A 26,924-nucleotide genomic window follows, 5' to 3' on the forward strand; every position below is an offset into this window, starting at 1 on the left:
TAACATTTTTCATCCTGAACTCATTTAGTAGGGGAAATGGATATTTCATCAGACATGGATTTGACGTTCCATCACATTATGCAGTAAACAGTTCAAATGGTGGGTTGTTGTTTTTTTTAAACGGGGAATCGGGAAAAGCTAAGACAGTAGCTGCTGTAAGGCACTGGTTATCTCATTTAAACAGATATTAAATGTGGGTGCCAGTGGTGTGATCATCAGCTGCTTCCCACTTTGTGAATAAATTGCTTAGAAGGAGTCTTTTGCCTACCAGATGTGACCTAGATTTAGATTTCCAAAGGCAAAAAAAAAAGTCTATTGTGTAAAAAAACAATTGCTGGTAAAATGCATGGTAAATGAGCTTATCTCACTTTTCCAGGTGTTTAAGCTAATATGTTGTGGAATTACTGCTTCATTTATGAAAAATAATTGAGGAAAATGTTCCAACAAATCAAATTTGGGTACAGGCTTAGGATAGTTATTGTGTTGTTAGCAAGTTTTTTTAAATGGCAGGAAGACCAGGGAGCCAGCACAGATAAAAATATAGAAAATTGTATCTCTGAAGAGGCTCTCATAGAAGGGTTAGGCATGGGTATCCAACTTGTATTGTGCTTTAACAAAATATTATGGAATACTATGAACAATGATATTCCTTTTTATACATATGAATGCATTTAAAGAAAAATCTAAGCATTGCTATTTGTTGGCTCTGGTAAGTCTTATGACTACTGACTGTTAAATTTAACAAAATAAAAAGTGTAATGTCTTTCTTCTTTTTCTCCCTCCTCCTTCAATTCACTCCTTTCCTAGGAGCTGCCACTCGGAAACCAGACCCAGAACCAGAGAAACAGACAGACCACACTGTTAAAATTGCTGGAGTCATTGCAGGCATCTTGCTGTTTGTTATTATATTTCTGGGGATTGTGCTGGTAATGAAGAAAAGGTGAGCAATTAGTAGATGTTTTCTGTGTGCGTAATTTTGTCACAGCATCTCCTATAGCAGCTTTCAGTTTGATAGAGGCCAAAGTATCCAGGCACCTTAGTGCCCTTTTCCACAGTTTTAAGGAAATTCTGCTTTGTTTTCCCCAAAGCCTGAAAAATACCCTGAAGGGTATTTTATGAAATGGTGAAATCTGAGTTTTCCATCCTGCAGCATTTTCTGTGAATTAATGTTTGTGGCTTTGTGTGATAGAAGGAAAACAACCCAAGGTTAATGATACTCACACTATGCATTAGTACTGCATGATGGACCCAAAAAATAGAAGAACAGTTATCTTTTTCCTGGTAGAGCAAGCCTTTGCTGTATCAAGTAGGTCAGTTGAAAGTTGGATATAGTTTGATTTCCCATAGGCATCTTGAGAAAGTTGCCCATCTTGAATGTAAAAGAAAACCGTGGTCAAATAGGAAGTGGATTGGGGAGCTAAAATGATTTGTGGTATGAACTGAGTCCATATTGTTCTGCATAAATTTGATTCCAGGAAAGCAAATGAAAATGATACTGTTGTAATCATGCTGAATGTTTCTAAAAGCAGGCTCAAGATCTTTCTGCTTTGAATATAATTTGAATGCTGCTATGGCAATAAAAATATCTCCCCTCCCCCTTTTTAAACTCTATTGTCTTTCTAAATAGTATAAAGGGAGGAAGTAAAGGATAGAATATCTCATGGCTAGGGAAGAGAAAATGTGGCAGTTAGGAGACGAAAGGATGTAGCCTAGGTTTAGAGAATTTCAGTAGCAATTTAAATCAAGGAATGGGGCTATATCCCGAGGTGAGGGAACTTTTGCAGCTCTGGAGGTTATTAGGGATATTTGAAGGAATAGGTAGTCAGATTTGCCAGCTGTTAAAAGGATGTGGATTAGGAATGTTTTTCATTTGAGTCCTCACCTGTAACCCATGCCTTCCCACCTTTAGTCACCTGCAGCTCCAGCCTTGGTCTTCCAGTTACCCTCTGGGGTTCTGTTCCCTCCCTTAAAGATGACTCAGGCTCTGTTTTGCTAGACCCAGTGTCTTGATAGTAGGGTGGTGATTGAATTGCATGTACATGTTTGCATAATGGATCTGAGATATTTCAAACCTCAAGCAGCCTGTAATACTGCTAAGTTTGGAACATATCAAAAGTACAGTTAAATAGATGGCATGCAGGTGGTAGGTTATATACATTAGTGTACAACCTACAGGTATTTGGGTTTTTTTGTTTTTTTATTGGGGAATAATGATGAGGCTGTGGAAGTAAACAGAAAGTTTCTGGAGAAGAAACTATGGTATGGGGCCTGAAGAAGAGGAGTGACCCCTACAGTAATGAGTAGGGGCGACTGAGGCCTCCATTAAGAAAATTGGAAACTTGAACGCCAGACTAAGTATTATCTGGGACAGTGGAACAGTGCTACAGAACCCAGACCATCCCAGTATACTGCTGGGTTTACCTGGTGTAGCAAGGGTAAGATCTTTTCTCAAAAGCTTTACCTTCTCTTTCTGTATATTCACTTTTGATTTTTTGCAGCAATCGTATTTTCCAATTTACCTTAAAAAGTTGAGACTGACAAACCCTTGCTATAGGATAGCACAATGCTGGCATGCAGTCAGTAAGGCTGTCCACATTGCCTTGCCAGTCTTGCATACTGAAACATGACCTGCCTGCAGCACCCATCTGATTCCACTTTTAAGTCTAGATTGTCACTCATAACAAATCAAGCCAAAAGGCAGAATAAACTCATTTTTGAGTGCCTTCTACTCCAGCTATTCCTGTAGCCCAAGAAGAGCTGCTAAGAGAGTGGGAAGAGGCCCATGATCACTGACTCAATGAGTGAGCCTTTGGTTGGCTGGGCCACTCTGCTGTTGCTACTCTGCTGCTGCTTCCATGGGAGAGGCAGAGCTATAGGCAAATGGGAAGGATTTTGTTGGGCTGAATGTTGGGGAGGGCACTGGTTCTGTCCCTCCATCATAGGCTTAATTATAACACTTATTGACATTGGGACAAATGGGTACCACATGGCCTGCTTTTGGGCCAGATCCAGAAAGGTATTTTGAAAGCAACGAGACTTTTTGCATCTGTGACTAAACTGAAAGCGCTATAACTGAAAAAACCCACATCTGAGAATTCTTTTACGAAATACTGTTGCAAAAGACAAACTGGTTATTCAGTAGGGTATTATTGGTGCATTAAACCACTGAGCCAGTCAATGCTATGTTTTCCCCTAGGTTTGTTTACCATGTGAGCATTATGCACCAGCAGGCAATGTATAGTCTTGGAAGCTCAGAACGCTTGTAATGTTAAGCGCAATACCAATACATTACAAATGTTACGTTACTGTGGCTGCTTCTCAGCGGAGGAAACATCACTATGTAATTACTATATGCCTTGGTAATTGTGCTTCAATTATATTAAAGGGATTCTTATGATTAAGGACTGGGTTGGATAATACCTGCACTTTTGTGGCATCTTTTATCTGAGAACCCTTTTTGTCATAACTTCTTAGCATCCCCTCAACTAGATGCATATCCAGGTGGTGTATTAGTTCCCATCATGTTGGAGCTATACACTCTTCCCATGAGTCTTAATAAACTACAGAACTCTTTCTTTCCTTGGCCTACTTGGCAGACTTCCTAGGCACAGGCTGTCGTTCTGTATTTGACCCAATCACCGAAGTGGGACCTCATAGTCCACTTAACCCATAACTGTTGTTAATCTACCCGGATTCACCAATAACTTAAATGCAGCTTTTCTCCAGAGCTCCACCAGGTGATCTGTTGGTTAGTTACCACAAATCCTCTCTTCCCATCTTCCCAAACACTTGTTTGTCCATTTTTATGGCTGATCATTAAAATTCAGTATCCACACCTTGTTAATTCCGTAGCAAGCTTGAGAATGCCTCTGGTCAAACCTCATGCTGGTTTTAACTCTGTATAGAAGCAAAGGCACATTCAAAATGAAATGTGCAGTTTGCCATAGGTACACCTCAAGAATCCTCTTCAGTTGTACTTAGATAGATCATTTAACCATCCAGACATTATAACCATTTAATACTTAAGCCTCCTAGCCATTTATCCACATTCACAATGCCTTTATGAAGTAGTAATTCATTTCTCTGTGTCTCAGTTTGTGAAAGGAAGATAAAAAGTGACCTTCCCAAGGTCACACCAGGAGTCTGTGGCAGAGGGCAGAATAGTACCTAACCTCTTACCTTTATGTCTGATGCTCCAGTCACTAAGTCCTACTTTCAGGATTCAGATGTGGTGGCTGCCACAGCTGGCTGTGCTATATTAGTTAATAGTACAACCACGGGCTGGCCCGTAAGGATTTCCTGCTCTCCAACATGATCTGAAACTGTCTATGTTAGGACTTGATCCACATCAATGGTATTTTTCCACTGACTGGATTTTGAATCTGGTCTCAGTGCACAAGTTCAAGCAAGCCACCCACAGTCTCCCACCTAGCTCCAGAATAACTTTGCTGAAATCTCAGGATCTCCCTGAACACCAAGTGCGGCAAGAAAGTTTTTTTGTCTGCCAAATTAGAAAAAAAAGGACTGAAAGAGAGAGCACTGATCCTACAGGGTTTGGTAAACAACATATAAACGTGCTTTCCATAATTATTTTCAGGCTTATGGAACAACATCAGGGACATATACATTAGGGAGAGAGTTCAATTTACTGTTGTTGTCTACCTGTTTGGGGTTTTTTTCTTTACTTTTCTTTGTTTCTTTTTACTTCAGTTATGTCTCCAAAAGATAGAGAGGTTGAAAAATTAGAGTTAATGAAAGAAGGTTTGCTTGAGGGTGTTTTTATCTGTGGAGCAGCAGTTCCTTCTTGAGCTGCCATCTTGCTGCTGCTGTGGGAGTGCAGTACACCAGTACCTATTAATATTTCATTGAGTTGGGATCTGTTTCAGATTGACAGTGAGGTGTGTGATCAGTCCTTCTTTCTTTAAAAACCATTGTTTTGTTGTGCATATCTTTAGTTCTCTTCTGAACTGCCTATGTGCCTGAGCTTTCAAATAGGTCTGATGTGTGTATCTGTCGTATCTGTTTAAGTCGCAGGCTCTGTGCTGTGTCAGCACCATGTTCAGTGCCCCTTCCTTCCGTAGTACCTGGCTGGCAGTGTACCAGGCTAATCCCTTGCTGTAGGTCAGGCCAGTACTGTTTTTTACTACCTGCCAATGGTTTCTAGCAGTCAGTAAAGAAACTGGAACAACTGGGTCATAAGGAAAGCTGTTTGCAGTGCCTCCTATGGGTGGGACAGAAACCATTATACTAGCTTGACATTACCAGGAAGATCCCCTGATAGGGCAACTTTCCTGTGACTAACTGCACTTATTTTAGCATCCTTTTCACGGAAGCCTATTTTTTATCTACAAAGTCTTTTTATCCCAAAGAACTTCAAGTTGTTTAACATACTCAGTACCCACAAGAATCCATTCAGTGCATACTGCCACCTCGGATGCAGAAAATTCGTAACCGCCGGATGAAAATTTTGGCCAAAACCACTGGATTAAGATCCTTCTTTTCTGAAAAGTATATGAAGAGAGCTGACTTAGGATATGGCCAGACATGCATTTGAAGCATTCCAAATCCCACTCCAGTTTGGGGCTCTTCACATTCAGAGTGCTTCTGTTTCTTGCAGACAGGCAGCACCCACTCCTCCGGAGCACTTCAAATTGGCCACAAAAGCATGTAGTCGCTGTGCATTCCAGCTCCCTGCGTGTTTTCCACTTTCAGTCTCCTGATATGCCTGAGGACAGGGGAGTTCACCTGCACTCCCTACCCCTGCCATGGGAAGATAAAGGGCCAAGCAGTCCCCTACTGTGCTTTGCTGGAGGATGCAGGTATTTAAGGAATTGCTTCAAAATGGAGCACTCAGCCAGCAATCTGCAGGCAGATCTGGCACTTGGAGCTATGCCATCTAGCCCACCAGGCTCTCCACAGGCCCCAAAAAGTGGCAGCATTTATTGCTACTGCACTGCAGTCAAAGTTCTGGACCTGTGGGTGAGGCAGCATGACCCTGCACACTAGATTGGACTCTCAGGGCCAGGGCAGTGCAGGGCTTGATCCATGCGTCACTGGGCTGGCCAGGGTGTGCAGGTTTGGGCTGGGATGCACAAAGTCCAATCCGAGTGCATAAAGCCAAGCCAATGTAGCATAAGGCTGGGCCAGGGTGAAAGTGGACATGCAGGGCCCAACCCCATGCATGACCCAGCAAGGGATCTGGCTGCACACCACCCATCTGGCCTGGGAAACCAAAAGGTTGGGCACCATTAATGTTTTCATAAGTCTTAGCATTTTGTTTCTTTAAGGTTTCTGGGTGTTTTCCCTGCTTGGTGCTTCATGTTACTTGGAATAAAAAAAGCAACAGCATCTAATTTTCAAGGATAGTCATGTGTAAAACCTCAAGATTGTATTATAAGAACTTAATATAAAAATTACCTGAGATTGAGACATTTAATTTTTCTCCTATTTTATCAAATCGTAATTTGATGTATTCACACAAATTAAAGCACCTGAATTTTCAACTATTTCCTGTACAGAATAATTTATCTCAATAACATGTTTGGCAGAATTTTGTATGGAAGTACCAGCAGTGCTTCACTGATTAATTATATTTATTGTTGTTTCTAAAATTACTATGCATCTTTTAGAAGTATGGGAACATTTGTACTAATTACATTAAATCCCTGTCATGGCAACATATGGCAAGGAATAGGGTTTGCAGTATCATGAGATTCTAAATGAGAACCGAAGAATGAGTAATTTTTTAAAAGAGAAAAAAGGGGTAATTGTGATTACACCACATACAAAACACCCCTCTGTCATCACAATATGTGTAAACAGAACTATTTTTGATAAGGCCCAGTCTCGCCCTTCTTATTCAAGCACCAAATATATTAGGCAATGTACCTGAGGAAGAAATGCATGATTGTATCCACAGCCTTCCTGCTACTCTGTTCTTAGCTGTCATTTTAAACTGAATTTTAACAGGTGTGCGTTTAGCAAATGTGCCACATGTGATTAAATATTCAGTACTTGGCTTCTTGTGTTTAAACAATACTGCTAGAATCAGAAAAAATGGGAATAAAAATTGAGAAATATTTCTAAAGGCATCCTCAAACAAAGAAGATGAGAGAAAAATTGATGAAAGCCTAGTTTTCAAAGAGAAAAGTGCCTGCAGCATGTAGCTAGAGGCAAGTTAACATAGTTAGCATCCTTTGCAAGGCCTGTTTACATGGTTTTTCCCATAGTTAAAGAGATATATGTATGTGTTGTAAAAATTGGAAATACGTGCATAGTTTATTTCTGCCTTTCATCTTACCACCACATGAACATTATTTGTAGCTATGTTTAGGATAGTAAGCTTTTTTCCAATTAGAATCAGTAGTTAGAATTTATTTAGGGTGAAAATCACCCCTTTTTGCAGGCTGCATCTGCCAACATTCAGGATTCTGCCTCAAGGTTGGGAGGGAAGAGGTCTAGGCAGAGCAGATGGGCTAGAGAGCCTATGCACTTTGCACATTGCAGGTGGTGTTCCTCACTGGCTTTGAATGTGCTATCATGAAGGAGAATGTGCATCATGAACAGGTCCAAGGAGATGATCCTCTCCCTCTATGCAACACTGGTCAGGCCGCGGTTGGAGTACTGCATCCAGTTCTGGGCACCACACTTCAGGAGAGATGTGAATAGCATAAAGAAGGTCCAGAGGAGGGCCACTTGCATGATCAGGGGGCAGCAAGGCAGGCCCTATGAGCAGAAGCGACGGGACCTGAACCTGTTCAGCCTCCACAAGAGAAGGCTGAGAGGGGATCTGGTGGCCGTCTACAAACTAGCCAAGGGGGACCAGCAGGCTATGGGAGAGTCCCTGTTCTCCCGAGCACTACTGGGAGTAATGAGGAATAATGGCCGTAAGTTGACAGGGAGTAGATTCAGGCTAGATATCAGGAGGCACTACTTCACAGTCAGGGCAGCTAGGATCTGGAATCAACTTCCAAGGGAAGTGGTGCTGGCTCCTACTCTGGGGGTCTTCAAAAGGAGGCTAGATAATCACCTACCCGGGGTCGTTTGACCCCAGCATTCTTTCCTGCCCATGGCAGGGGGTCGGACTTAATGATCTGCTCAGGTCCCTTCCAGCCCTACCTACTATGAACTATGAGACTGCTGGGGTGGAGGTGAGTTGGGGATGTCACTGGATCCACACTTGTATGGACAGAGAAGCAGGGGATCCAAAGAGCCTACTAATTCTATAATCAAAAACAATAAAAGGGTAGGGATGGTTGTTCCTTCTGCTGACAGAATGGGGATAAAGTCTATCTGCACCAGCAGTAAGCCCCACTTTCAGTTTTTATTCCTTTTAATTGGAATTTGCATGGGATTTCCCTCCAAATGAAATACATAAGCAAGTTTTATAAAAACAATTCAGAGACAAAAAGACAAGTAAGTTAGTTTGGTTTTCTTCTGCAGTGAAAAGCCAATGAAAAACTGATCCATGCTTCTGTTTGACAGTTTGGACTTCTGGAAATATGTTTTAGGGGACATTTTAGTTTACTAGTCTCTGTGGTCAGCTAAGCTACTTTTTAACATGTCCAAGTAGGGAAAGCAACAAGAGAAGACATCCAAAAAAACTTCATAGTGCACTGGCAGGAAGGGAGGCTACTTTATAAGCATTCTGAAACATTTTATTCCTAAAATTCTGGCTAACACATTAGGGAAGCCATTCTCCTCTTCCCAAACCATTTAAAATGTAAAATAAAAGCATATTTTTATACCTTACGTGTGAATATTTATGTATTTCTGTACATACTGTATAGTTACATATACTACATGTCTAATTATATACTACTTTGCTATTAGACATGTTTTAAACCATCTATAATTTAACATATCAGTGAGTTTCTGCTTAGAGTTTTATGAAGATTGGATGTGTCATCTGCCATTCCGAATATGTTGCATGATATGCCTGAGATGCATTCTTGCTACCTTTCATTTGTGTCACCAGTTCTGGTCTTGGTTCATCTTGATTTTTCATACATTAATATTTGGCTTTTCTTTCCTTCCATTTCATCTTTTCCACCACTGCCTAAATCCTTCCACCATCATGGCAGAAGAAGCTATCACTCCTACACTTATTACCTGTAAGTAACTTCTTTGTGCATCAGCAGAGACATGCTTTCTGCCATGTTGTTCTGTGCATGAGTTGTGAATGCCAGTGAGACAACTTCCTTCATGAAAATCAGACATAGTTTGTTTCACAGACCTGAAACAACATGGCCAATAATTTCATATCATTTTAATGAAATACATATTTTCTTATGGTTTCCTTTGCTTCGTGCTGTGTTGGAGTATTTTGAGTACATTACTACAATTAATTTTTATATTGACAGTTGGAGGCACCATCATTCTCACTAGAATTTTTAGAAAATATTTTCAGAATATAAAGTAACTATTTTTAGAATCTATTTAGGTGTTCTCTGTTTTTCTTTTGAAAATACAGCATTGTTTAAACATGCATGGATTTGGTGGCCACTGTTGAAACATTTCACTCCTGTTCCATAAATAAGTATGATGCAAAGATATCATGGGTCACTAGGTGATTTCAGATAAAGCGTATGGGCACAAAGAAACATTATTTGATACAGAAATCAATAGTTAATCACAAAATACTTTTCTGCAAAGGGCCTCACCCTTTACTGCCCTCTACTGCATAGTGAATGAGGCGAGGTAGCTTTGGCATCTAGCAATGTTGCCTTACCTGCTAAAGGTAGCAGAAGACATGTTTTGATTGAAGCAAAGGGTAGCCGTGGGGATTGGTTATTAAGGCATAGACCAAGGCTCGTGAGAACTTGATTCTGACACAAGATTCTGTACCAAGATTCCCACATCTGTAAAAAGGATATGAAAATAATATTTTCCATCTCACAGGCGAGTGGTAAAAATGTTATAAATGTGATACAGAAAACTAGATAGAGCAGAAATAAACTCCCATGGTATGATGTGATACTTTTATGACATTAGCAATTATTCAATGAATCACACAACTGGAGTTTTTGTACTTTCATAAGCTTAATACTAAACATGCTAATATGAATAGCTATTTGTATTTTATTAATGGAAGTGAAAGCAGATATATTCTCTCATATAATGGAACATTTTTTTAATTAAATGTGATTTTTGAATATGTCCAGTGATGTAATAAAATTCACTTGGAACCTGATTTTGGTGACATTCACTACTCAGCATAGTGCTTATTACCTTGAGAGTTCAACAAAGGCTTCTCCAAACTATTTTGAATTTGGGGATTTAAGGCTGTGTTGGGCTGGCTAAAGACATTTGTTCTATTTTAAGGTTTTAAACATGTTCATCTCATCATTTTAATGTATTGATGTAAACTGTCTAACACTGAAAAGGTTTAGTTTTTTGTTTGATTTATTCTTTCTTTGCCCTGATTGTGCCTTTATTGCCTTAAGGAGTTTGGAAATTAGTCAATAACATTAAAACAAGGAAAGAAGAGAATTTGACTGATGCAGAATCCTTTCTAGCATGCAGGTTCTCCTGTTTCTAGGAGTACAATATTTAGAGAATTTGTTCCAAAGCTGGTTGATATACAGTAATAGCAGTCTTCAACAGCCATGGGAGCAGTAAAATCAGCTAATACATATTAATTAAAAGTCAAATAAAAATGCAGTGGAAAGATTGGGAATAATTTCAAGTAGTTGCTGAAGGCAAGGATTTACCTATACAAGATGCTTCTTCATGGAGGTTATAACGAACAAATGTTAGTAAAATTAAGTAAACAGAGTAAATGTAAGTGACAAGTCATTTAAAGAAAATTAAATGATATGCATATTTGCCCTAGAAAATCCTACCATTTTTTCAGGTTTCGTTCATATTAAAGCTATTTTAAACCATTTTTAACATAAACATTTAAATTACATATTTTAAAAAGGAGAAGGATAAGCTTTGGATTTTTAAGTAACTTACCAAAAATGTACTCCAAGATTGGAAACTTTATAATCAAATGAATTTAAAACACCAAATTGCAATCCTCTTAATCAACTGAAACTCCTTCAAACTTCCTAAGTAGAAGAGCACTGCTAATTAACTCATAATTTGTTGCTTGGTGTTCTGCTTCACAATATAGCAGTCACTCTTGTCTTGAACTGTTTTTAAGACAATATTATGGAAGAATATATGGTGAATACAGATGGCTGGAAACATAATTTCTTTTTTGTGGGATATTCTAAATTTGTTTTAATTCTGATACAGAATTAAAAGGCAAAACTTCAACATTTTCCATGTAACAGACATTCTGAAAAATATTTATATGGGACCAACTAGACATTGTCCTTTCAGAATGTCAAACACTATAATGTATTTCAGGCAGTATTAAATAACATGAAAAATAGATTAAATTCAATACTTTAATGCATTCTAAATATCAACAAATTAATTAAAACACAACAATCAAACCTATGTTTTTACCTTTCAAAATGAATTGGTTTGACATTGTTTAAATGTAACAAAAAAGTCTAACTTTGATTTCTTTTGACTTTTTCTCCATCCAAAAAAAAAAAAAAGAAAGAAAAGATCAGCACAGTCAACAAGTTCCCACGGTACAAATCAATTTGAATAAAACTGCTTTGCCCAATGAAAAATGGTCCCGTTCAAAATCTTTATCCAGTTTTAGTAATGATAATAACTACTTTGGTATTTGAGCTTAGTTCTGCACTAGAACCAGTAACACAGTTGAGAGGACAATTTATTAATAGTTATAGTGAGGTCTCTCTTGATTCTTCAGATTGCTATCAAAATAGCTCCAGGAAAAGCAGATCATCTGCTCTTCTCAAAACTTATGAAGTTTAGATCAACTGTTTGGCAGTCTAGAGGAGTCATGTCTTTCAAGTGGAACTGGCTTTTATTGTCCTCTGCCATGAGAAGAAGGGGAAGAAAATAAACAAACAACAGTAATCAAAAGCAGGCAATGAAAAGGAAAAACATATTGGGTCAAATTCTATACTAATCCTGACTCCATTCAAACCCACTATAATCAGGGAACTTGCATGGGTTGTTGTAAGTCAATGCAGAATTTGTTCCTCTTTTTCTTTATTGATTTAGAAAGGAGGAGATTGATACGAATTGTAGTTCATTGTTTATTTTTAAGAAAGCCCTTCATGAATCTGGGTTGCAATGTAGTGCTGTCCTGAATTCATCATCAATCTTCTGAGTATCATATTAAAGTTTACTAATTAATCACTGTAGACACCGGGTGTGACATCCAGTCATTTATACTGTCCAAGAATCTATGTTCTAAAATGGCTGCCATTGTCTTGTATTCAGTGGTTTTCTAAAGTGCCATGGGTGCTCTTTTCCTAGTGGACTGTGTGCCCACCTTCTATCTAAGAGGTGCTCCCTAGCTGCCCTGACCTGACTCAAAGATCGTCTGGGGCCAAGGTCTGGGGTGGGACCCCTGAGGCTACCCTGGTGGATGTTTGGGGTTCCCCTTTTCTCGCCTGCCACGACTTTGATGTTAGCTTCAGTGGAGGGGTCCTCCCTAAGGGTAGCCTTCAGGGCAGCCACACCGTGGGGCAGGCACTCACAGGGCTCTGACCCCCCCTACACCCTGGCCATTTGCCACCTTTCCGTTGTGGGTCTTTGAGCCCTCAAGCCCCTCAGGGTTTCTTCGGTCCCTATCCCGATTTCTTCTGGCCCGCCAGCCACTCCGCCAGTGACTCCAGGTCTTTGTCTATGTTACCCGGGCCCCGAGGCCCTCTGCCTTAGCCTCAACTATCCACGCACTCAGTCTGCATCCTACCTGCACCACGAGTGGTGTGTAATCCCCCTCACCGTGATTGCTAGCCACAAATGGGTCCCTGTTGGCCCAGAGTTCCCCTTTAATCTAGCAGCTTGTCCCTTCCTAGGGGTCTCATCCAGTAATAGTCCTTCAATAGCCTTCCGTGTCAGGAGGTCAGCTGGCTAACCAGTCTACCTCCCAGCCAACCTCTCTATCAGAACCCTCGCTGACTCCGCCACCGGTTCGCCTTACTGAGCCTACGTCGGTTCTGCTGCTGGCTCTCCTGCTTGAGTCCTCGTCAGCTCCCCAGCTGGCTCTGCTTCCTGAGCCTTCGCTGGTTCCTTTGCTGGTTCTCCGGCTTGAATCGTCGTTGACTCCCCAGCTGGCTCTGCTTCCTGAACCTTCGCCGGTTCCTTTGCTGGTTCTCCGGCTTGAGTCATCGTTGACTCTCCAGATGGCTCTGCTTCCTGAGCCTTCGCCGGTTCCTTTACTGCCGGCTTGCCTGCTTGAGCCGGCTCCGCCCCCACCTTCTCAGCCGGGACAGTGCTGCTCCTGCTGCTGCCGCAGCCGCAGCACTCCTCGAGTCTCGGGCGTTGCTCCCGAGCCTCCGTCTCCTTGCCCCTCCCCTTCTGCCTTCCCAGGGCCGTCTTTTATCCCCTCCAGGTGGTGTCTCTTGCTGACGTCACCTTGCTTCAGCCGAATGTAGGTACGGCTGACAAATCGTTCTGGTGGTTTGGCCATGCGTCCTTCGGTCCCTGACGGAGGTAAGTGGGGTTTTCTTTTGTTTTTTTTCCTGGGATCCTTCAACCATCCCTGTTCCCCTGGGACAGACTGCATTAAATGCCACTCCTAAATCCCTCCTAAATGACAAAAAAAGTTGGCTGATGCCTTGTACTGCAGATGGATTATTAGAGGTGGGCCTAAAGCTGTGCATATTTGGCAGACAATTATTTCATTTTATCTTGTATTTGTTAGTTAGTCAGTCAGGAGATGTTAGACAAAGGGAGTTGAGCACTGCCATCAATAATAATCCTTCTTCAAAATGGTTTTGAGTGCTTATGCCAGAGCCTTTCCTCCTACTTCCCACCCCACTTTGACTGAGTCACTGTTGTATTTTATACCACTTACTCCAGTCAGGCAGCAGATTGTTTGGGCTGGAAGCAAGAGTGGGTAGCTACTTCAGCTTGAATTGGGGTTTTTTTTGTTCATAATATTAGTAATTCTCCTGTAATTCTTGTTAGCTCTGCAGCAGTTCTCTGGACTTAACAGTTCATTCCGGGTAGGAGAAGGAAGAATAGGCAAGATGTCATTAGTGACATTCACTTATAATGACTTGTTTTCTCAGCATGGCAACTATAGATTTCATAGATTTCATAGACATTAGGGCTGGAAGGGACCTCGGAAGATCATCGAGTCCAGCCCCCTGCCCAAACTAGTACTGACATAATTCTACTTTCTCCTGACTTGTTTTTTGATGGTCAGAACCCAGTGACATTGGTCAGAGAAGCAAAAGTGCATTTAGTCACTTTGTTTAGTTGATGAACTAGAATAGCCTGTATATTATGTAAGAATTCATTTTGAATGAGATTTAGGCACAGGCCTTCATGTTATTAATCAGCATCCAGCTCAATAACATCACTTGGGTAAATGCCAGAAATGGGGGGGGGGGGGACTCTTTGAACCAGGTTGGGTTAACACAGTTGGTGGCTACTGACATTGGAGTTATTCCAGTTACAGACAGGGCCTGACCTTTTGGATGGACTTCTAACAGGTACAGTAACCAACTGCAGTAAGTTAGGAAATAACTTTGCCAGGTATCTACAAACAGAGCGTACTGTATTTATTCACATACTGCATACAGCTTGCAATGCCAAAATCAGAGTTCCAAACTTATGCAAGGAGACTGTTTTTCTTAACCAGAAGAGAAGAATGAAGCAATAGAAGCGTGGAGATACTGTGCTCTAATGGCTGCCAAGCAAAGGCCAGCACACAGCAGGGGCAGAGTACAGTTTTAAACCTCTCAGAGCCACTGCCAAATTGGCAGTAACTTTTGACTGTGCACTGTAACCCTCTTGTTCCTGGAACAACAATTGAGGAGCTGCTTAAGGCTAGTGACCTGCTGCATATGTTCAAATCTCTCAGCCATGACTTTGGAAAAACTTTTTTTCCCCAAAACAAGGCATGGAGAGAAGGGGGGAGGGGTGTGTGGTATGAGAAAATATGGTAAAATGTCACAATTACAAAAGTAGTTTTGGTTACTGTTGCCCAAAGCTTGAGCTGGGCATCTGAGATGGTTTCTTTTGATTTACTCAGCAAGATTACTCAACCCTGGACATTTATATTTTTCTTTGTTGTGAAGGACACAGGTCCATTTAATGTTATTTCATCTTGTGAAATAAAATCTTGTCCTAGTATGCCTAGAAAATATACATCATGTTAGTTTCTAGAAATTACCAAATCTATCATGACCAGCCATGCTTGGTTTGATGGTTTGGGCCTAGGACTGAGAAGAATTCATCCTCTGCAGAGAGGTTTTATGCAAGAGAACAAAATCCATCATTGAAAATCTGCTTGAGATTATCCTTACCCTGATGCTCTTCATTTGGCTCAAAATTCAGAACTATTCACATGTAAAATTCACCTCTTTCATTCACTTTCACAAGCATTGTAATGCAAATTATAGAAACAAAAACTTTCAACTCAAAATTAATAGCAACAGAGGCACAGTTATCTTCTGTGGCCTAATTGGCCACATCCAGATGAGCAGGGGCATCTGGTCTGTGGTGCCACAAACCTCTTTGGAATATTAAAATGTGCCCCAGCACCCTGAGCATCTCCTTGGAGGACTAAGTCTCTGTCTGCTGGCACACACTCATGTCACATGCACTCTTTTTTTCCTGGTGCTTTATTTTGCTGGATATTGGCCTTCTAAACAAGATCTCTGTACAGACACCATATCTGTATCTTTTCTTAAACCCACCACAGCAATTACGACTATTGCAGAGTCTTATGGCAAAAGTAGTATGTTTGTAAAAAGACCCTATCTTCAGTACTCTAAATTGCCAGAAAGTCAGGTAGTTGATTTGAATTCTCGGGAGTGGCATTACAAAATTTACTGAGAATTTTAGGAAATATATTGGAATTATGTTTAAAAACCTTGCATTTCTTTTGAAAATCTCTCCTGGAATTGGATCCATAGTCCCATATACAGTCACAGATGGGTGTTGCAATAAAGTCTAGCTTCATACATTTTCCAGGTAGGCAGTGGCAGGCAGTTATTTTGGTTGGAGGGCCACTTAACAAGTTTTGGTGAGCTGTTGAGAGCCACAAGGGTAGCCCCACCTGTTGATGGGTGCCCTGCGCCCTGGTCACCATCTTGGCACTAGAAGTCCTACCTCTAACCCCTGACCTTTGCCACCGGAAGTTCCTCCCCTTGCCCTAGAAGTAATCCTTTTGGGAGGGGGGGACTTGCTGCTATCTTGAAACTGAAAAAAAAAAATCATATACTAAAAAATAAAACATCTACTATAACTTACTCTAATTTTATTTTAAAATATTTTGTCCTGATTTATATGTGCTTGCATAGTGTATCTAAAGGCAATTACAAAATAGCTCAAAATAACGGCCCTATCGTATATTGTGTGTGGGTGGTAAGGGGATGTATGTGGGGGGGGTGTTTGGGAAGTGGGAGGGTGTGTGGGTATGGTAGGTCGGCGTGGAGGAGTGTGGGTATGAGGTTGGGGTTGGGGCTGTGGGAGGGTGTGGATTTATGGGGGGTGGGAAGGGCGAGGGAGAGAGAGATGGGGCCGGGCTGCCGGCTCCATCATGTGCATCTCTTGCGGACTCCGTGCAAGTCTCACGCGATGCAGCCAGGCAGACCCTGCGCCCAGGCTCCATGCTTCTGTCGCCCCACCAGCCCTAGGGCACCAGCATGGGCTCTGTGCTCCCACCTGCTGCTGCCACCTCTTGCTGCTTCCCTGCTTTCCCTCCTGCATGCTGGCCCACCACTGTTGCCACCACTTCCCAGCCACCTCCACCGCTGCTTCCTGCTGCTCCCCCCTTCTCCTCCACTGCTCCCCCCACCTGCTGACCCCCCGCTGCTCCCCTTGCCCACTGGCAGCTCTGGTTCCATCCTGCCCTGGCCAGCACCACATGGTTCCCGGCTGCATGGGCTGATCGTGGAGGTTTCCCCCCATCCCTCTGTCCGATCTCATCTGGCTTTCTACTTGGAGGGAGGGCGGGGAACAGCCAAAGGGTCACCAGGCCAGAAGCCAGAGGCTTCCAGTTGGGGGCTGGGAGGGGAGCAGCTAGGGCCAGGACAGAGGCAAGTGGGCCTTGCTGCTCAGCTGTTGGGTTCTGCTGCTAGCTCTCCCTTGGTCCTACTGCCACTTGAGCCTTGTCATCTTTGACAGGCAGCCACACCCAGATAAGTAATTTTCTAAATTTTTTAGGGGCCCCACGGGCCAGATAGAATAGCTTGGCAGGATGGATCTGACCCACAGGCCATATTTTGCCTGCCCCTGAGGTGAAGGATAGCACTAGAAGCAAGAACCTTGGAGGATGTTAGGAATTTACTTAAGATTGCTTTCCTCTAAATATATGTAAAGCTCATTCCTGTGAAAAGAGATTTTTAGAGAAGTCACCCACATGGGTATATTCAGCTGACCATTTAATTTGCTACAGTAAGATCTCACTTGTACTTCTACAGGCTTTTGAACTCATAGCAAAGAGCATGCAGCTGCTGAACATTCTAAGTAGCAGCTGATGTTCCCATTTTGAAATCTCTCCAAGTTTATATTCATTCCTGCACCAAGCTACACTGCTGTGTCACATGTCAAGAGCTGTCTCAAGGTAGCAGTTTGTTATGGGAAACAAGCTAAGAGCCTTGTTGCATGTTAATTTTAGGTAGCTCCTGGAGCCCTTAGCCCCTGGATTGTCCAGATGTTAACACCTGGAACTAGTTTTAAGCACACTTTAGATTACTTTAAAGTTATGTAACTCCCAGCAGGTTTTTCTCTGATTCGTTTGCCCCAGCTCATGCTCCCACAGATGAGCTACCTAAGTTGCAGTATTCCAGCATTCCAGGATACAGTGCCTCCTCTCCCACCCTCCTGTTCTGTGTGGACAAACTTTCCACCCCCTGAACTCTACTCCCCAGGGGGTGGTTCTGGCACCAAGACAACTTTCCCTCCTGCCCCTATAGATATGACCTTCCCAACCCCAGGGGTGCAACCTTGTGCAAACAGCCTGCAGAGCACATGCCAGCTAGCCAGGTCACAGGACATGAGAGGGTCCAGAGGAGGGCCACTCACATGGTCAGGGGGCAGCAGGCCACAGGCCCTATGAAGATAAACTAAATGGCCTGAATCTATTCAGCCTCCACAAGAGAAGACTGAGAGGAGATCCGGTGGCTGTCTATAAACTCACCAGGGGTGACCAGAGGGAAATAGGTGAGGCTCTGTTCCCCCCGGCGCAACCTGGGATAACAAGAAATAGCCACAAATTGATTGAGAACAGGTTCAGGCTAGATATCAGGAGGCATTACTTTACGGTTAGGTCTGCCAGGCTCTGGAATGGGCTCCTAAGGGTGGTGGTGCTCTCCCCTACTTTGGGGGCCTTCAAGAGGAGGCTGGATCGATATCTGGCTGGGGTGTTATGACCCCAGCACTCGTTCCTGCCCAGGGCAAGGGGTCAGACTTGATGATCTGTTCAGGTCCCTTTCGATCCTAGAAACTATGATACTATGACACATTTATACCAGTTTACTTTATATCTGTTTGGTATACTAATGTAATTTACATTGGTCACTGGGACAGATGTAGTATGAATTTTTGCATATTAGTTATTATGTTTAAATCAGGGGTGGGCAATTATTTTGGGTGGAGGGCCACTTACTGAGTTGTGGCCACATCCCTCTTGAAGTGCAGCACCCAGAACTGGACACAATACTCCAACTGTGGCCTGACCAGCACTGCATAGAGGGGAAGGATCACCTCCCTGGATCTGCTTGTGATGCATCTGTAGATGTACGACAAGGTGCGGTTAGCCTTACTGACTGCTTCCTCGCATTGGTGGCTTATGTCCATCCTGGAGTCAACAATGACTCCAAGATCACTTTCAGCCACTGTGTTGTTGAGAAGTTCCCCAGCCTATAGGTATGTTGCAGGTTCCTTCTCCCTAGATGCAACACCTTGCACTTGTCTGAGTTGAATTCCATCCTATTCTCATCCACCCACCTCTGTAACCTGTCTAGATGTAGTTGGATTCTGTCCCTCCCCTCCAGTGTGCCCCCTTCTCCCCACAATTTTGTGTCATCAGCAAATTTGTCCAAGCCAAACCTTTGTAGATTTTAGGGCTGGATGCTTAATGACATGTCTGGAACTGCAGTGGAAAAACTTGAGAGCTGTCTGTGATGCTGTCTGATCTCTGAAATATGATAGCTACATTGCCTTGTATCACTGTGCCATGTAACTCCAGATACATTTAGAATTCTGTCACGATCTTGTAGTCTAGTCTTAGAAGATTTGAGGATGCCCCATAAATTTGAGGGCAGATGGGAAACTTTACAATGCCACAAAACTGAAGTCTTTGCTTAGTCTACAGGGCCTACCATAACAAGGAATATGTTTCAGGAGATCCCCAGGCCTAATGCACAGGAAAGCTGGGTTGATTGCTGTGTGCTTTGCCATATGGAGACACATTATTTAGCTCGTATAGGTCTCAAAACTGATATATTGAGATACATATATAATTAAAACAATCACACATTTTTTCTGTCTTAAATTCCTGTATCCTCATACTATTTCCCTGCCCTTCACCATCTCCGGAGTCAAGTCACTTGATTGTTTTGAAGTCATGGTATTACATACTTATTTCCCCACAGAATGTACTCCCTGAAAACCATGCAAAACTCTTGTAAACTTCAGAAAACCAGAAGATAAGCACCTAAGCACCTTTTTCCTTTTAAGGTTTTTTTTTCTGAAACTTTAGCAGTTTTTCCCTACCCAGAGCCACAGTCAGACAAACTGAAGTAGCTTTTATGAACTGATATAGCAATCAGGTCACAAAAAGAGTTAACTTCAAGGAAACTTTGCTTCGGCACATTTATTTCCCAGTACACCTTCAAATGTATGCTCCAAGTTACCCCTCTTTCATCTAGGGGTAGGCGGACACTGTCTTTTCTGGAGCTACTTATACTTCTCAAAACAAGTTTAGCCCAGATCTGTAGAATGAGAAACTTTAATCTGTAGTGTGCTGGGCTTTGGGGCTTTTTTTTCAGTATCAGTGTGAACTGCAAAGAGTGGGGTGAGGTGTCGGAGCTGATTGATTGCTATGCTGGTCACGCAGTTACTTTCAGTTACAGTCCGTGTTCCCTCAATGTCGAGCAGTAAATTTGCAGATGAGCAGAGGGATTTTTTTTTTCTTCCATTAAAGAAGTAGTCTCAGTTTACATTTATTATTTTCTGTGTGTACCAGAATTTTAGCAGCTATACTTGTATGAATGTAAGGAAGGGGACCTGGGAAATAGTTTATTCTCTATTAATGAGCTAAAACTTATGTTTTTCTAAACAAGTTAGACCAAGGTTTGCCTTTGTTTCTGAAGCCTGGCTGAAAACAGGAGATTTCAGTCTCTGAATTTCCTGACCAACTAATTTCATTTTCCAAAAGGAACAGATTACATACTAGGTCATACCTTTGGGGTTGAGGATTAGGTGGGGCTCTGCCCACTACTTGTTGGATAACTCATCCCTATTTTTCAGTGGCTGTGTTTCCTTCCTGGATTTGTGCCTAATTAATTTTGTATGTAACATTGAAAAGGTGTGCAACAAATTAATTCTTTGCTATACCTACTGATCTTGTTCATAGCTCGTTAAAACTTCTGGTTCCCAAATGAGTCTCACTTATTCACCGCAAGCAAGTTAGTCCCAGATGCTTTGCCACAAAATACCAACTTCAAAGCTAATAAAAACCTTTAGAAAGGATATAAGAAGATGAATGTTATGAATATTTTTCACTCACTTTGCTCAAATCTAAAGTGAAAATGTCTCCCACGTGAAAAGGGGAGCTGAGAAACTCCTGTCCCTTTGTTTCTGGCACTGCATTTTAGGTTTATAGTTCAAGTCCAACTCTGAAACCTCAGCCATGGTTAGAGAGTTTTTCTTGTCTCTCACTGGTGTTTGCTGTCTAAGAAAAGTAGTGCCCTTGAAAATGCATGCTCCTGAAACCCAAAATGTGCTAGAGCACTGGAACTATAAATTTGTTAGCATGGTAAAACCACAACCAGTGAGGTAGTTTATGTTGCTTAAGCACTGTAGTTTCTAATAAATTGAGCTGTTAATTTTTCAGAGTGAGCCAAATGCCATCAGGTGTCTGCCTGTATAGAATGCTGCCTTGTATATAAGTGTGTCTTGTGTGGAGCAGGGGGAGTAAAAATAGACAGAGGAAAGCAACATGATCAATCTAGCTTTAGCCATTACCATTGTATTAGCTTTACTGAGTAATTATATTTTTGTTTGAACTTTTTAGTCTTTAATCCTTTGGATATCTCTTGAATCCCACAGAAGATGCTTTGGCTGCAATATTTTTATTGACCCTATCAGCAGGCATTATAACTGGATTAACAATAATCTGTCTTTAGGTAGCATCTGTCAGTTTTGTCTCTTATTTCTGCAAGGAAAATCTCAGCAATTGCACATCTCTTTTTCCCTCTTTTTCACACCTTCAGTTTTCCTTGAGCTCCTTCTTCACTTTAATAGTAGTAAAAAGGATACAGTGACTTACCAGACCTCTCCAGGACAGCTTTGAATAGCCTCTGCCAGACTAGAGACATGGTCCATTTCCTGTTTTTCTTTACTGAGATTTCTGTTGCCTGTTTTTCTCCTACAGTGAAGTACCCTAATATGACATTAGAGAAATATGCAAATATACCTCAGTTGCCCTTGTCTGCTTCTTCCAATCATCTTGCTGCACCTCTCTTTCCATCTGTGAGCAGCCTGTGCAAAGATTGTACAATTAGCAAGCAGATTTCTTCCACATGTCCAGATAATGGACTAAATTTGCCCATGTGTGATTTCAGCTAATCCAGTGGGATTGGAGCATATGCTGAATTGACTGGATTTCTTGGTTGCTCCATTGACTGCTTGGTTAGTAGGCAGGGTGAGCAGGAGGACAGTGCTATGTGCTCACAAATCAAGACTCAGCTGGTATTGTGTTGTGTATATCTTGTATATCTAATAAGGCTTGTCCACCAGCCTTATTAAAAGGCCAAAAGAAATAAATGGGTGTGAGAGAATTACCAGTTGGTGTAATCAAGCTTATATGGGGAGTGTGAAACTATAAGATATTTTTATTCTACTGCTGATTCTGAAGTGAGCTTCAGACAGAAATCCATACTGCTGTTACAAGAGCTTTGCCTGATGCTAGTTAGTTCTTCTGCCAACCTGACAGCATCAATGATCCAAATGAAAGGAGCTACCAGCTGGAATAAAGCAGAGTTTTATGGAGCTTGTGCCAGGTAATATCTGCTACTGTCAGGACTGGGAAGCAGAACAGTAAAGAAGTAAATTTATTTTTCTTCTTAGTGACTGAACTTCAGGAGAGCTTCTGCTGAGGTTTCTCATACTACTCATAAAATCTAGTTTGTCTGAAATTGGACCAGACACTTAGGTACATCTGAACTTCACTCATTGCACCTGAAGATGGGGATACTTTTTCTCTTGTTTTCTGGTCCTCTGTTTCTCCTAGTTCTAGAGGCACAAATTAGAGCTACTTGGGGCTTCTCTAACTTGTCTGTAAGAGCCTGTTCCTCATCTTCTACTGCTTTGTTCTCTTTATCTCTTGTTTCTTTTCCTGCAAGTGCTCTTCATCTCATCCTGGAAAATATTCCTTTCAAATCCACCTGCCTCTCTGATTTCCATCCCATCTGCTATTCACCTTTGTCTTGGAGCCTTAGAATGTGCTGTCTGCTCATGCTACTTCCACTAACTGAATTCCAGGTCTTTACTTGATCCCTTCAAACTGGTGTATGACCTGTCCTCTTCACCAAACACTCCTTTAAACACGTCACTTTCTGCCACCTAAATCAGAATGGAAGTCCTCTTTACTTATTCTTCTTGGGTATTAGAGTGATCCTGTTTTGTTCAGTACCTGCTCCAGTGAATCCTCAGTCTAAAATGACAAGGCAGAAAAAAACAAGAGAAGAGAAAAGGTGGGAGTTGAGAAGTATTAAAATTTCAATTGTGCTATGGGTACTGGGGCACTGAGAGATTAAATGACTTATCTCAGGTTATTCAGGAAGCTTGAAGCAGAGCAAAGAAACAAACCCAGTTATTCTGAATCAGAAACCTTATGCTTTAGCCACAAGATTTTAATTCCTCTCCTCATTTTGCTCCCTCTCACTGTCATTTCTGTAACAGAAGAGGTTATGAAAAGAGCTCTAGGTTGGGGGAAAATGTTTGACTTCAAACAAATATAACTTGTTATTATTTTTTATTTCATATTGGTGAATGAAATATTTATTTTTCATAAAATAGAATATTTATTGGGCAAGAATGGTAGGAGCATGTCCCAAACCTTTAAAAAAGCCAGTGATGTTCTGTACTGTGGACTAAATTTGCACTTGTAAGCACCGAGGGATGCATTTTGCACTCTATGGACATAGGAACATAGGTGTGTCTATACATGTGCTTTAATGCACAGTAGCCTATTTTACTGGGCATTAAAGCCTCATGTAAAAAATGGCATAATTACACTAATACTCAATAAAATAGGCTACTGTGCATTAAGTGTTACTTAGAAAACATGTGCTTTCATTAGGGTAGCCTAATGCACATTTATTTAGCACCTCACATTTTAGGTACTACATTTAATGCGCATTAGGGAAAGCTCATGTGTGCACGTGTAGATGTACCTAGTTCATGGGCAACTGGTACCAGTCAGTGACTGGGGGGAGGGATGCCCTGAGGCCAATTGCACCGGACGAGAAGCAGCCGTGGCACTCCCAGAAGTGGCTGCGGCACTCCCATTGCCCAGCTGGTGCTCACAGGTGTTCCCGCCTGCCCTCCCTGCCTGTCGCCTGAGCAGGGAGTGTGGTCTGTCAGGGAGTGCACATGCACCCCCTACGTGTCACCACTGGCCTAGTTAGTCTCATATTAGTCAATCTAGTTTATTGTGGCAGATTCTGCACCCATTCCACTCTTATTTATTTCACCAGGAACCTTTATGCAAGTAGGGAGATTCACTATAAGTTTACTCTGCAGTGTGTAATACAGGCAGTCCTCAGACTTACGATACAATTGGTTCCTGAAAACCATGTCTTAAGTCAAAACGGTGTAACGCGGAACCAATTTTCTCATAAGAAACAAGGTTATAAATGGGGGTTTGGTTCTTGAACCAAGGCCTGATACCCTATTTTCACCAAAAATACCCCAGAATTTTGCACACAGTCAATTATAGATGAGTGATATAACTACATTAATGTATTTATATTATAAATAGCAATCGTATTGATTTGGAAGGACGTCTTTGAGGTGATTTTGCTGGACTTTTTGAAAGGCTCTTGAATGGACTTTTTGAAGGGTTCTTGGCTGGAGTCTTCTCAGGAGTCTTGGCTGCAGGTTTTTGTGGAGTCTTGTCTGCTTTCTTAAAGAACGTGTCCAAGGAAGTTTGGACAGATGTTCTTCAGGGAGATGAGCGACTCAGCGAACTTGTTCGCTGGTGTCGCATCTCATCGGATCAAGTGTTGTAAGTTGAAACTGACATCATAAAGTTGAAACAGGGTGTCAATTTATAAACGTTGTAAGTGCGAAACGTTGTAACTCGAAATGTTGTAAGTCAAGTACTGCCTGTTATACCCAAGCTAGTTTTATGCTAGTAGGCTAACTGGGAAGCATTTATCCCACTTCTTGGGTAGGTATTGAACCCATGGTGAGCTCCATGCTGCCATGGCTGGACTGCTACCAGTATAAAAGTTAGCTAGTTTAAACCTAGTCAGGAACATCTCTATTACACTATAGGCATACCCTTTGTTACTATCAGATTTTACAGGATGTGTCTCCAGACAAAGGTTGTTTGTTGACTGTTTCATATATTCTGTTGTTAGTAAGTCTAAGAAGCGTGAATGAACCTAAATGCTGTGTAAGGAAAAGATTGCATCTTGCACAGCTAATGAGTTTTAGAAGAAGCTAAGTTTTTCAATACATTTTTTAAAGCTGTCTATGGACAAAGATTACTTAAAATGAAAGGTTTGTACTTGGAAATCCCCTGTGCCTCCTGTAGTCAAAGTTGTGCAAGAAAATCCATGTCATACAAAGCCTCATGAAGTTTAGTGAGATTGTGTACTGGATTTAAGGAGTCCACTTGTGGAGATCAGATTGTACAAGTGTGTTCCAATCTTGGAAGGTGTTTGGTGTTGGTAGCCACACTATTCATATGGAAAAATGAGTTCTTAAAACCACATTGCCCCAGATTTATTCCCAACTCCCACAGACTTCAGTAGAAACAGAGGAAAGGGCAGGACTGAGATATTTTAAAAATCCATTTCTTATTACATAAACTATTTTTAATTCATTGGTTTTTTTTCCTTCAGATTATCAGGAGGACTCAGAAACAGCTAATCTATTTAAACATTGTCTTCAGAGGCATTAAATCTAGTTTAAGAATAAGAGTGTGAGCAAAAACCAACTTCATATTCTTTATGATGTGATTTATGGTTTTTTTCATCTTTGCCCATCTCAAAACAGCTTAACACATTTTTCTCATTTTTTAAAAAAAGTTAGCCTCTCAGTTCATAGATTCATAGATGCATAGATGTTAGGGTCGGAAGGGACCTCAATAGATCATCAAGTCCAACCACCTGCATAGGCAGGAAAAAGTGCTGGGTCTAGATGACCCCAGCTAGATGCCTATCTAACCTCCTCTTGAAGACCCCCAGGGTAGGGGGAGAGCACCACCTCCCTTGGGAGGCGCCTTGGTGAATAAATCCTCACCAATTCCCTTCTGTGCCCCCGTGATGAACTTATAGGCAGCCACAAGGTCGCCTCTCAGCCTTCCCTTGCGGAGGCTGAAAAGGTCCAGTTTCTCTAGTCTCTCCTCATAGGGCTTGGTCTGCAGGCCCTTAACCATACGAGTGGCCCTTCTCTGGACTCTCTCCAGGTTATCCGCATCCTTCTTGAAGTGCGGCGCCCAGAATTACACACAGTACTCCAACTGTGGTCTGACCAGTGCCCGATAGAGGGGAAGTATCACCTACTTGGATCTATTCGTCATGCATCTGCTGATGCATGATAAAGTGCCATTGGCTTTTCTGATGGCTTCGTCACACTGCCGGCTCATGTTCATCTTGGAGTCCACTAGGACTCCAAGGTCCCTTTCCACTTCCGTGCCACCCAGCAGGTCATTCCCTAGGCTGTAGGTGTGCCGGACATTTTTCCTCCCTAGGTGCAGCACTTTGCATTTCTCCTTGTTGAACTGCATTCTGTTGTTTTCTGCCCACTTGTCCAACCTGTCCAGGTCTGCTTGCAGCTGTTCCCTGCCCTCCGGCGTGTCCACTTCTCCCCATAGCTTTGTGTCATCTGCAAACTTGGACAGAGTACATTTCACTCCCTCGTCCAAGTCGCTGATGAAGACATTAAAGAGTATCGGTCCAAGGACCGAGCCCTGCGGGACCCCACTGCCCACACCCTTCCAGGTCGAAACCGACCCATCCACCACAACTCTCTGGGTGCGACCCTCTAGCCAATTCGCCACCCACCAGACTGTGTAGTCATCCAAGTCACAGCCTCTTAACTTGTTCATCAGTATGGGGTGGGATACCGTATCGAAGGCCTTCCTGAAGTCTAAGTACACGACATCCACCCCTCCTCCTGTATCCAGGCGTTTCGTAACCGGGTCATAAAAAGAGACCAGATTAGTCAAGCACGATCTGCCTGCTACGAACCCGTGCTGGTTTCCCCTCATTATAATTTGTCCTGCCGGGCTCTCGCAAATGTGAGCCTTGATAATTTTTTCAAAGATTTTGCCGAGGATGGAGGTGAGACTGACTGGCCTATAGTTGCCCGGGTCCTCCTTCCTCCCCTTCTTGAAAATGGGGGCCACATTGGCCCTTTTCCAGTCCTCCGGGACTTAGCCTGTGCGCCACGAGCGTTCAAATATTCCC

The 26,924-nt window shown here is 42.2% G+C and overlaps 1 protein-coding gene across 13 annotated transcripts in view; it reads left to right on the top strand.

Moving 5' to 3' along the window:
* Window positions 1-26,924, top strand: part of PTPRM (protein tyrosine phosphatase receptor type M) — a 725,043-nt gene that overhangs the window by 503,274 nt on the left and 194,845 nt on the right. For 8 of the 13 annotated variants that reach the window (XM_059724225.1, XM_059724226.1, XM_014606664.3 and 5 more), the window contains 2 exons: window positions 808-940; window positions 9,084-9,113. In XM_059724225.1, coding sequence (XP_059580208.1) covers window positions 808-940; window positions 9,084-9,113 — 163 coding nt within the window. The remainder of the gene's footprint in view (window positions 1-807; window positions 941-9,083; window positions 9,114-26,924) is intronic. The other 5 variants (XM_059724228.1, XM_059724232.1, XM_019490441.2 and 2 more) reach the window with 1 other exon arrangement.

Source organism: Alligator mississippiensis, chromosome 3 (genome assembly GCF_030867095.1).
Source record: "Alligator mississippiensis isolate rAllMis1 chromosome 3, rAllMis1, whole genome shotgun sequence".
In the NCBI taxonomy this organism is placed as follows: domain Eukaryota; kingdom Metazoa; phylum Chordata; order Crocodylia; family Alligatoridae; genus Alligator; species Alligator mississippiensis.